This window comes from Pagrus major, chromosome 15, assembly GCF_040436345.1.
Source record: "Pagrus major chromosome 15, Pma_NU_1.0".
Classification (NCBI taxonomy): domain Eukaryota; kingdom Metazoa; phylum Chordata; class Actinopteri; order Spariformes; family Sparidae; genus Pagrus; species Pagrus major.
Genome location: NC_133229.1, coordinates 1,756,547 through 1,769,029, shown reverse-complemented (window position 1 = coordinate 1,769,029; position 12,483 = coordinate 1,756,547). Strand labels below are relative to the sequence as shown.

The following is a 12,483-nucleotide window of genomic DNA, read 5'->3' as shown; positions in this document are numbered from 1 at the left end:
TCATCAACATCCGACTGTTCATCCGACCTAGTCAGTCAGGACTGAACATCAAACCACAGATTATTCACTTTATTTAATGAGGTACGTTTCCTCTGTCCAAGCCCCGCCCCCTGGTGCAGTGACAGGTCGTTACCTTGACAATGTCATTGATGAGAGAGTATCTGAACATCCAGTCCAGAGTGATGCTGTCGCTCTCCATCAGGTCCTGGAAGACAAACTCATAGTCAGTGGGTACAGAGGGCTGATAGAGGGGTACAGTGGGCTGATAGAGGGGTACAGAGGGCTGATAGAGGTGTACAGTGGGCTGATAGAGGGGTACAGAGGGCTGATAGAGGGGTAAAGAGGGCTGATAGAGGGGTAAAGAGGGCTGATAGAGGGGTACAGAGGGCTGATAGAGGGGTAAAGAGGGCTGACAGAGGGGTAAAGAGGGCTGACAGAGGGGTACAGAGGGCTGATAGAGGGGTACAGAGGGCTGATAGAGGGGTACAGTGGGCTGATAGAGGGGTACAGAGGGCTGATAGAGGAGTACAGTGGGCTGATAGAGGGGTACAGAGGGCTGATAGAGGGGTAAAGAGGGCTGATAGAGGGGTACAGAGGGCTGACAGAGGGGTACATAGGGCTGATAGAGGGGTACAGTGGGCTGATAGAGGGGTACAGAGGGCTGATAGAGGGGTACAGAGGGCTGATAGAGGGGTACAGAGGGCTGATAGAGGGGTACAGTGGGCTGATAGAGGGGTAAAGAGGGCTGATAGAGGGGTAAAGAGGGCTGATAGAGGGGTACAGAGGGCTGATAGAGGGGTAAAGAGGGCTGACAGAGGGGTACAGAGGGCTGATAGAGGGGTACAGAGGGCTGATAGAGGGGTACAGTGGGTTTCGTAGAGGGGTAAAGACTTTGGTGTGGGGTACCTGCAGGCTGCCCCGGGGGCAGTACTCTGTGACGATGCACATGTTGGGCGGGTCGATGCAGCTGCCGATGAAGCGAGTTAAGTGTTCATTCTGAACGTCTCGCATCTGCAAAGACACAGAAGCTGCTGGTTCAAATCCCACCAGAACCACCAGACTCCTACAAGCACTGGACCAACATTAGTTGTGTTGGGTGGGAGGACCAATCACCGACAGAACCTACAAACAGTCACTAAGTAGGTTCACACTCAGCACACAGTTATCAACACTCACAGTCATTAGACTAGTTTGTAGATCAGCTGGTCGGCAGGTTGATCAACTGGAAGGTAGGAAGACAGGTAGTGTGGCCTGTCTGTCAGTCGGTCTGTTGTAAGACAGTTGTAGATCAGTTGTAGGTCAGTTGTAGGTCAGTTGTAGATCGGTTGTAAGTCAGTTGTAGATCGGTTGTAAGTCAGTTGTAGATCGGTTGTAAGTCAGTTGTAGATCGGTTGTAGGTGAGTTGAAGGTGGACAGGTTGAGTTCTTACATGTTTCAGTTCAAACAGAACTTTCCGGTCCAGTTCGAGCCGTTTCTTGTTGATGTACTTGATGGCTGCCAGGTTTCCCTGCAGGAGACAAATTCATCATCATGTTATTCCTTGTTAGAGTCGAGTCATTGGTCTGATCATCCTGGTGCTGTGTGACGAGTGTGTGTGTTTGTGTGTGTGTGTGTGTGTGTGGGTGTCTCACCTTGTAGTATCCAGTTTTGGTGTAGATCTGGAAGTTTCCCTCCATCGTCATCAGAGAGCCACAGTTCGACCCTTTCTGCAGAAAACCAGAGGAACTTGTTCTGATCAATCCACTCACTCACTACGTTTACATGATGTTAGAAAAAGTCGGACTGTCCATGTCCGTGTAAGCATATTAGTCTGACTGAAATCGTACTGAATCGAATTTCTTAAAGTCGGACTAACACACCCAGGTAATGCGGTTGGAAGTGGATTTACTCTTTCATGTATACGTGTTAGTCGACCTGAACTGGCCTCGGCGTTCTGCCCATGCACCACAGTCCCCGTGACGGGCATTGACTGGAAGTTGTCCATGGCATAAATCCAGGAAAAAGCCAGGAAAACAAAAGAAGAAGACGACGATGAAGGCATCAACATGGCAAGTGCTAGAGCAAGAAATACGCTTCTTTGGACCGATGAGGAAAAACAGTTTATGTTGTCTCAGCTGAAGGAATTAAACATTTTGAAGTACATGGACGGAAGGAAAACGCAGAATGGCGACCTTTTCAAAATACCAACGTCCGTGGTGGAGTCGGACACACTTCTGTGGATACATGGATTCTCCCCTGGTGCTTGTGTACTGGGACAATGGCAGCAGTCCAATAAAATGGCCTGATCGAGCTGTGACCGTAGCTCGACTTGAGTGTGCATGGAAACGTACTGAGTAACTTCCACTGTGTGTGTGTGTGTGTGTGTGTGTGTGTGATACCAGAGACATGGTGAGTCTGCTGCAGGCTCTCCTCAGGACTTTATCCAGGTTGCTGATCTGGACGTCGTCCCAAGAAACTCTCCACAGCTGAGCTGCCAGCTCGCTCTCCAGCTTCAACTTCCTGTTCAACAGACAGGAAGACAGGTGTGTGTGTGTGTGTGTGTGTGTGTGTGTGTGTGTGTGTGTGCGTGTGTGTGTATGTCTCACCTGTAGATGAAGACAGTCACAGTGACAATTATGACAAAGACGAAGCAGATCACTATGGCAACCATCTGATGCATAGTCACTGTACCTGGAGACCAGAGTTAAGGGTAAAGTTAGGCTGTGTGTGTGTGTGTGTGTGTGTGTGTGTGTGTGTGTGTGTGTGTGTGTGTGTGTGTGAATGTGCACGTACGTGCGAGGCAGGCCGGTTTGTCGTTCTTGAAGCCACACTCTGGGACATCTGCAGGTGGAGATCCACCTGGCCACTGGAAGCTCCGCCCACTCTGCATGACCAGCTGTTTCATACTGCTGTTATACACACACACCACCTGCACACAGACACAGACACACACACACACACACACACACACACACACACACACACACACGTAAAGTTAACATTTCCTGCTGCTGTTAAAAGGCAGCATTAAGCTTTTATTGTGAAGGAGCTGCAGGAAGTGTTTCAGATTGTTAGCTTTAAATCAGTTCACTTCAGGTGTTACGTCACTTCCTGTCCTCCAGCTGCTGTTAGCTTCAGTTTATTATTCTGAAAGTCAACCTGCTGCAGTGAGACCATCCACCACAGTGTTTGTTCAGGCTTCATTTGACTGTGAAACTTCACTTCCTGTCATCTGACTGAAAGACTTGATGCCCAAAAACATTTGATTATATCACCAGACTCCATTAACAAATCAGCTGATTTTAAGAGTTGCTGAGTTAAAACAAACTTTATAACCGTTGTGAAACTCTGTCTCTGACAGATTCTGAATCATTGGAGTCAATCAATGTTCAGCACAAACATGGAGTCTGTTTGTCCCAGTGATGGACGGGTTGATTTCATATACAACAGGAAGTGACATCAGATCAGACGCAGGTTAGTGTAGCTGTAAACTGACTTTCACAGTGTCTGAAACATGTGATGACATCACAGTGATGACATCATGAGGTGTTTTACCTGAAACTCTCCAGACTCGATATCTGTCATGTCCCACACAGCAAAGTCCACCTGTCTGTCCCCGAACTCGTCCATCTCCAGTGAACCCATCACTCCTGCACACACACACGCACGCACGCACGCACGCACGCACACACGCACGCACGCACACACACACACACACACACACACACAAACACAGGTTATTAATTCTATGTGTGTCTCATTAGATCTTCAGACTCTTTCTGTTTATTAAAGGTCTGTTGTCTCTGCAGACTGAACTCAGTCGTCTGATTGGTCCACAGAGACGTTATCTGAAGACAGACGTCTGTCCCTGTGTTGATCCTCAGACTCACTCATGTTTTTAAATTTATTTCCTCGTGTGCAGTGAAGCGTCGTCTCAATCAGCCAATTAGATCACTCAGATCTGTCAACATGTGAAGCTTCACTGGACAACAAATCAATGAAAACAATCCATTTTCCTGTTTTGTCCCTTGAACAGACCGATAGTTTCTGTCAACTGATGGACACAGTTTGTCTGTGGACAGACGGACATCAGAGTTCAGTCGGACCGTTTCTCTTCTTCTTCCTCCGGCTGAATGTCGGAGCGTCACTCTGTAGAATTATCAACGTGATCAGATTGTTTTCACATTCATTGATTTTTAATGAGGGAGGAGGAGTCACTGAGGATTTTAATGTAAAATCCTTTTATTTTCTGCAGAAACATGTTGGACTCTTGAGAGAGTGCGTGTGGGGAGGAGACAGAGTGGACAGTCTGCACACATGCTAACAGCTCTGTGAGGCTGCTAAGCTAAATGCCAACATCCTGCATGCTAACATGTTGACAATGATAACGCTAACATGCAGGTTTAATGATTACCATGTTAATCTAGACCTGGACAACACGTCGCTCAGCCTCTCTCCCAGTTCTGCCTGGTGGCCACTCGTGGTACTGCAGCTACACGTTCCCCACAGAGCTCCATCATAAAGACACTGACAGACCGGCTCCATCAGGACTCTTTATGTTCTCAAGTTTACATCCACGGAGGTTTTATATTGAGAAAAGTGATTTAAAATCCATGATGTCATCACAGTGAGCAGGAACTGGTGGGCGGGGCCAGTGGGAGGAAACTACTGAACATATTCAATGAGCCGCAAAACCAGGAAGTAAACTTTCACATCTCACTGTACCTGGTGTCCAGCTCGTATATACATCTATCATTTAGCATGTTAGCATGCTAACATTAGCTAATTATCAGCAAACACAGCTGAGGATGATGTCATCAGTTCTGCAGTAATGTGGTCATAAACTAAAGTACTGAACACACACACACCCACACACACACCCCCACCCACACACACACACACACACACACCCACACACACACACACACACACACACCCCCACCCACACACACACACTGTAACAGTCAGCGGTCATTAATCACTGGGCATGTGCGTCAGAAGCGGGTGGATGGTGGATGGTGGACGTGCGTGTGTGTGTGTGTGTGTGTGTGTGTGTGTATGTGGGGATGTGTGTGTGTGTGTGTGTGTGTGTGTGTGTGTGTTATCAGCTCCATCAACACTCTCAGTCTCTGTCGTTTGTCTCCTCCCTCCATCATGTCCTCTGACTTCACTCTGTTCATTTAATCTGTGTCCAACACACACACACACACACACACACACACACACACACACACACACACACATACACACACACACATACACACACACACACACACACACACACACACACACACACACACACATACACACACACACACACACACACACAGGGACAACACCAGAACACAGCTAGAACCTGTCCAGTCTGGTGTTGAGACATGTGGATGTCTCTTCTGTCCTGAATTAATCTGTAAAGAACTTTGACAGCAGCAGATACACACTATATACACATATGTATACACACTATATATATATGTATAAACATGTATATATATACACACAACCGACTTTCTCAGTCTTTTTGTTATGCATATATATATATACACATGTATATATGTGTATATATATATACGTGTATATATACACGTATATATATATACATACATATATATACATGTATATACATATATATATATATTTACATGTATTTGTATACATGTACTTGAAAGTCCTCCTGGTAACATTCAAGGCCATTCACAACCTCGCCCCCCCATATCTGTCAGACCTCCTCCATGTCCCCACTCCCTCCCGCTCCCTCAGATCCTCCTCCTCCATACACCTGTCTGTCCCCTCCGCCCGTCTCACCACCATGGGGAGCAGAGCATTCAGCCGCTCTGCCTCTGGAACTCACTTCCATCCCAACTCAGAAACATTGATTCACTCCCCAACTTCAAATCACAACTCAAAACACACCTGTTTAAAACTGCCTATTCCCTCTGATGCCACTTGCCCTGTCCCATCCCTTCAATCTATTGGAATTGTTCTTATTTTGTGTGTTTTTTATTTATTTTTTCATTTATTGATATTGATGTTTATTCTAGATGTATTCTTTTATCTCCTTTGTGTACGGTGTCCTTGAGTGTCCAGAAAGGCGCCTTCCAAATAAAATTTATTATTATTATTATTATTATTATCACCTGACTGATGAGGTCACACTGAGGTCAGATCACTTTAACAAGCTCACTGATCAATAAATCAAAGTACACATGTACACACACACACACACACACACACACACACACACACACACACACACACACACACACACACACACACACAGATCACATTAGCTGGTCACCAGCTGAGTCCTGCTGTCTGTCAGCGTGTCACTTCCTGTTTGTTCAGCACACCTGCTCACCTCCTCGTCCTCTCTCTCTTCTGTCTCCTCACGTCTCAGTCTCATCCTTGTTCTTCTTCTTGTTTTGTCTCAGTCCCTCGATGTCCCTGCTCTCTGTCTTCCTGCCCTGTCTGTCTCTGTCCTTATAGGTCTTTTGTTTTGTATTTATTATTTGTTATTTAACAGCAGACAGTTGACAGGAATCGAGGCGGGACAACACACGACAGGCGTCCCTGATAAGACCTGAACTGTCCGTCTTGTCTTATCAGCTGACAATCATTTGTCTGTTTTATTTTTTAGTAATGATTTGATCCTATTCTCATCTTTTCCTCCAAGCTCCACTCTCACAGGAGGGTGTCTGTCTCGTCCTGACTGCTGTCTCGTCCTGACTGCTGTCTCCTGTCTGCTGTCTCGTCCTGTCTGCTGTCTCGTCCTGACTGCTGTCTCGTCCTGTCTGCTGTCTCGTCCTGTCTGCTGTCTCGTCCTGACTGCTGTCTCCTGTCTGCTGTCTCGTCCTGTCTGCTGTCTCGTCCTGTCTGCTGTCTCGTCCTGACTGCTTTCTCAGTGTTTCCCGTCCACATGATAAACGTCCCGTGTGTTTGTCTTTAAACGTCTCTCAGGCTGAAACAACAGCCGTTATTATATTAAAGTGATTTAATGTTTGAACAACATGTCCCTCTGATGAATGAGACGTTTTTATGGTCAGTAAACTTCAGTGTGAGCTGCTCGAGGACAGATTCATTATTTTCTCTCTGTTTGCTTCTTTAAATAATCAGACTGTCTCACAAACATCAGCTGGATCAGAGCTGATGAAGCCTGAGAAGACGAGATCTGGGGACTAACTCAGTGGAGGCGTGAGACAGAAACAAGATGTGTAGCTGAAGTCCTGACGGATTCACAGCTACAAACTGCTGCACAAACAAAAGTCCAACATGTTTGTTCGTCTTCCTGAAGCTGTCTGCAGCGTCTCTGACAGATGAGCGATGACTTCCTGTCTCTTCCTGTTCTGACCTGAAAACAATGACGAGCTTCAGCTGCTCTCAGAAACACGTCCAGCTCCTCGTTTACTCTTAACTCCACATGGACCAGTCCACTGTCCACTGTCCTCTGTCCACTGTCCACTGTCCTCTGTCCACTGTCCACTGTCCTCTGTCCTCTGTCCTCTGTCCAGAGTCCACTGTCCACTGTCCTCTGTCCTCTGTCCACTGTCCTCTGTCCAGAGTCCACTGTCCACTGTCCACTGTCCTCTGTCCACTGTCCTCTGTCCTCTGTCCACTGTCCACTGTCCTCTGTCCTCTGTCCTCTGTCCAGAGTCCACTGTCCACTGTCCACTGTCCACTGTCCTCTGTCCACTGTCCTCTGTCCTCTGTCCACTGTCCTCTGTCCAGAGTCCACTGTCCACTGTCCACTGTCCTCTGTCCACTGTCCTCTGTCCTCTGTCCACTGTCCTCTGTCCACTGTCCTCTGTCCAGAGTCCACTGTCCACTGTCCACTGTCCACTGTCCTCTGTCCACTGTCCTCTGTCCTCTGTCCACTGTCCACTGTCCTCTTTCCTCTGTCCACTGTCCTCTGTCCACAGTCTGTCCTCCAGGACAACTCCACATACTTCTTCTGCTAAAAGTACTGATTCAGCTTATTTACTCCAGTAAAAGTAATCGAGTACAGGCTCTGACATGTACTCAGAGTATCAGAGTAAAAAGTCTCCCTCTGAAGGACATTTGTGGTCAAAGCTACTGAAGCTCACGTCATATTAATATAACTCAAAGACTATTAAAGTTAAAGGTAGAGTCAGTAGGATTTGTCCCAGCTGTTCCTGAACGCACCACAAAGATAGTTGATAGTTGAGTCTCATTCCCAGGACGTCAAACAGCCACATGTTGGGTTGGTAAAGCGTCCCGAGCAGCAACAAAGAGAGAAAATAAGAAACTCTCTGCAGATACGAGACACTAACACGCCTTTTCTCCCCATTCAGCCTCCCTCTCTGTCTGTTCACGTCTTTTACGTCTTTGTCTCGTCTCGCTGCGTCTGCCGTGCGTGATGTGCTCTGATAGGTCGACATCAGTCTGGTGATGTTGGGAAGGCGGCGTGCGATGACGCCAAATAATAATAATCCATAATTCACCTCAAATGCATCAAACTAAAGTAACGAGGCTGTTTGAAGCTGTGAGGAGGAGAAAGTTCAGATGTAGAGAGGGAAAGTCTCAGAGATACTCAGGGACAGGACAGATACCTGAAACATCTGCTGAAGGACAGGACAGATACCTGAAACATGTATTGAAGGACAGTAATGAAGTATTTGTACTTTGTTACTTCCTCCTCTGTCTGAGCTTCAGGTCATCTGAGTATAATTAAACATGTGACGTGTGTCGACTCTTCAATAATTCTGCTGACTTCACAATTGAAGCTCAGTGTGAAACTGATCGATGAAACCAGCTTCACTCTCTGACCAATCAGGAGCCGTCACACTCTGTGAGGTCACCATGGGAACCAGAGTCTGACAGTTTCCTTTTTCTACTCGACCTGTCCGTCATTACACACACACACACGCACACACACGTTCTCACGGCTGTCAGCAGGGAGTTAGCCTGTTAGCGTAGCATGGCAGTGACTCTGGGAACATGAAGACAGGACGTCTGGGACTCAAACCACCAACCAGGACAGGAAACCCACAGACGGCTCTCTGATTGGACGCTCGGTCAGCTAAGACATCACGTTCCCACCAACACATAAACTGGTGACACATGAACAGACTTCGACATCTTAATCTGAATGTCAACAAACGCTCGTCTGCTCGCTCTCATGTGTCTTGTTATTGTAGCTGTCAGAATATTTTCTGCTCTTTGTGGTTTATTGATGAATGAAATTATTTTTACTCCGACTGTTCTCATGCAGCTCTGCGCTGTGATTGGCTGAAACACTGAGCTCCACGTTCCCGTGTGAGTTTCCCACCACGGACGCCTGAGAGCAGATCTGTCTCACCTGGAAAGGTCCTGTTCCACATCCTCCTGGTCACCACGTCTCCTCTGGGCCGCCGGACTCCCCCCGGTCCCGGTCCCGGTCTCTGCTCGCTCAGCGTCTCGTTCAGAGCCTGAGAGTACATCATCACGCCGTCATGGAAACCTCCAGCGATCAGATTATACTGACACAGAGAGAGAGATGAGATCAGGTTCATGCTGACTCTGTTCACACAGACTGAAGGTTCAGTCCGTCAACAACATGTTGCTCCTTCTCTGAATACTGTCCCACTTCCTGTCTGAGGCCCAGCGGTTCCTCACAGACACACAGTCTCATCTCAAACAGTCTGAAACATGTCATCAGTTTGTACCAGAGAGTCCTCGATGGTGAAGTTGAACATTTTCTTTGCGTCGATCTTCAGAGTTTCAACAAACTGAAGATACTCTGGATTCTGAGGCTCCAGGTAGGACAGCACCTTCACACTCTGACACACAGACAGGTAGAGACACAGACAGACAAGTCAGAATCGGACCCGTCTGCTCTCTTCTTCTTAAAAACATGAAAACTCTTATGAAGTTCTGAACAGACGTTGAATCTAAAACAGGAAATGAACCCTCAAACTAAAAAAAAGTCTCACCCTGAAGGCGTGACGGGCCGCCGTGTCATCCCTGTCTCCTCTGTACCACGGCCTGACGGGGCCCCGCCCCCCCAGACCCTCAGCGAACAGATCAATGAAGAAGAAGACGTAGTCCTCCAGCTGCAGCCCCTCCCTCCAGAAGTGGACCATCAGAGTCCTGAAGATGTCCCAGGAGCAACACAGGTACACCACTGAAGAAGAAAAAAACATCACTCTATTTCTAATGATAGAAGAAGAAGAGATGATTCTTCAGAGCGACAGAGCAAGAACAGGAAGTGTAGAAGAAGAAAGGACAGGTACGGAAGCCCCAAACGGTCAAAATGTTTATTTCCTTCCTTAGTTTGTTTTATATTTGTGATCATCATGAAAGTACACACTGATACACACTGATACACACACTGATACACACACTGATACACACTGATACACACTGATACACACACTGATACACACTGATACACACAGATACACACACAGATACACACACAGATACACACACTGATACACACTGATACACACACTGATACACACACTGATACACACACTGATACACACACTGATACACACTGATACACACACTGATACACACACTGATACACACTGATACACACTGATACACACACTGATACACACTGATACACACACTGATACACACTGATACACACTGATACACACACTGATACACACTGATACACACAGATACACACACTGATACACACTGATACACACAGATACACAATACACATGTTATACAATAACATGTATGTGATGACGGAGGAACATGTCAGTTGATGTGACTCGGTGTCCAGTTTCCTCCACAGAGGATAACTGTCCCTCACTGATGACCTCACCACTCAGATCATCAGTAACCATGGTGACTATCACATCCCCCCCCCCCAATACTCTGTACTCTGAACTCTGAACTCAGTACTCTGTACTCAGTACTCTGTACTCTGAACTCAGTACTCTGAACTCTGCACTCTGTACTCTGTACTCAGTACTCTGTACTCTGTACTCTGTACTCTGAACTCAGTACTCTGAACTCAGTACTCTGAACTCAGTACTCTGAACTCTGCACTCTGTACTCTGTACTCTGTACTCTGAACTCTGTACTCTGTACTCTGAACTCAGTACTCTGAACTCTGTACTCTGTACTCTGTACTCTGTACTCAGTACTCTGTACTCTGTACTCAGTACTCTGTACTCTGAACTCTGTACTCTGTACTCTGAACTCAGTACTCTGTACTCTGAACTCAGTACTCTGAACTCTGTACTCTGTACTCTGTACTCAGTACTCTGTACTCTGAACTCTGTACTCTGTACTCTGAACTCAGTACTCTGTACTCTGAACTCAGTACTCTGAACTCTGTACTCTGTACTCTGTACTCAGTACTCTGAACTCTGCACTCTGTACTCTGTACTCTGAACTCAGTACTCTGTACTCTGAACTCAGTACTCTGAACTCTGTACTCTGTACTCTGTACTCTGTACTCAGTACTCTGTACTCTGAACTCAGTACTCTGAACTCAGTACTCAGTTCTCCACTACATGTTCGGAGCTGTTGCTGCCTGTTCAGAACTCCATAAGTGAAACAGTGAATTTAGAGAGAGTGAATTTATATCAAATATGATATATTAAATATAAACACCCTCTTCTGTTCTCCATCAGCCCAGAGAACATTAAGAGAACATGCAGAACCTTGATGTTCTCCTCTATTCTACAACAACTGAGTCTGTTTTTCATTAGTCTCTGTGAGAAAAACACACACACACACATATCCTACACAGACACATGCACACACACACACACACACACACACACAGACACACACACACATACACAGACACACACACACAGACACAGACACACACACACACACACACACACACACACACACGAAGGTACATACTGTCAGTACCATCCAGTGTTGCTGGCTGCAACAGATGGCCTCACTTAAAAGAAGACATGACCAATAATTAGTGTGTGTGTGTGTGTGTGTGTGTGTGTGTCTGTGTAGGATATGTGTGTGTGTGTGTCTGTGTGTGTGTGTGTGTGTGTCTGTGTGTGTGTGTGTGTGTGTGTCTGTGTGTGTGTGTCTGTGTGTATGTGTGTGTCTGTGTGTGTGTGTGTGTGTCTGTGTGTGTGTGTGTGTGTGTGTGTCTGTGTGTGTGTGTGTGTCTGTGTGTGTGCGTGTGTGTGTCTGTGTGTGTCTGTGTGTGTGTGTGTAGGATGTGTGTGTCCGACACTTTATTTTGAAAAGTCTCAACATGCAGCAGCTACAGCATATACCGTAGAGGCAGGTTAGGGCTCTCCAAGCTGACGAGCTAGTTAGCTCGCTAGCTGACCAGATGATAATCAGCAGCTGTGTGTTTGTGTGTGTGACGTCCCCTCACTGTCTGTGAACCAGTTCAGGATGAGGACACATCTTCAGAGACGTGTCTGCTTCATGAGTTCTCCCCACAGAGCATGCTCACTACAGATGTCTGCCGATCGAGCAGCTAACTTCCCGTTTAGCATCCAATTAACTTGAATGGGATAAAATAATTTAATCGTGCGGCTCTTCTAGACTTCCCAA

General features: G+C 46.6%; 1 protein-coding gene across 3 annotated transcripts in view; it reads right to left on the bottom strand.

Annotated features, from left to right (window-relative positions):
* The window catches only part of LOC141009767 (atrial natriuretic peptide receptor 1-like), a 31,678-nt gene that overhangs the window by 12,223 nt on the left and 6,972 nt on the right, over positions 1–12,483 (bottom strand). For all 3 annotated transcript variants that reach the window (XM_073482465.1, XM_073482464.1, XM_073482466.1), the window contains exons 3-13: positions 9,909–10,099; positions 9,642–9,755; positions 9,296–9,455; positions 3,535–3,629; positions 2,773–2,908; positions 2,586–2,670; positions 2,379–2,499; positions 1,632–1,706; positions 1,430–1,507; positions 907–1,011; positions 134–205 (exon numbers count right to left, since the gene is read on the bottom strand). In XM_073482465.1, coding sequence (XP_073338566.1) covers positions 134–205; positions 907–1,011; positions 1,430–1,507; positions 1,632–1,706; positions 2,379–2,499; positions 2,586–2,670; positions 2,773–2,908; positions 3,535–3,629; positions 9,296–9,455; positions 9,642–9,755; positions 9,909–10,099 — 1,232 coding nt within the window. The remainder of the gene's footprint in view (positions 1–133; positions 206–906; positions 1,012–1,429; positions 1,508–1,631; positions 1,707–2,378; positions 2,500–2,585; positions 2,671–2,772; positions 2,909–3,534; positions 3,630–9,295; positions 9,456–9,641; positions 9,756–9,908; positions 10,100–12,483) is intronic.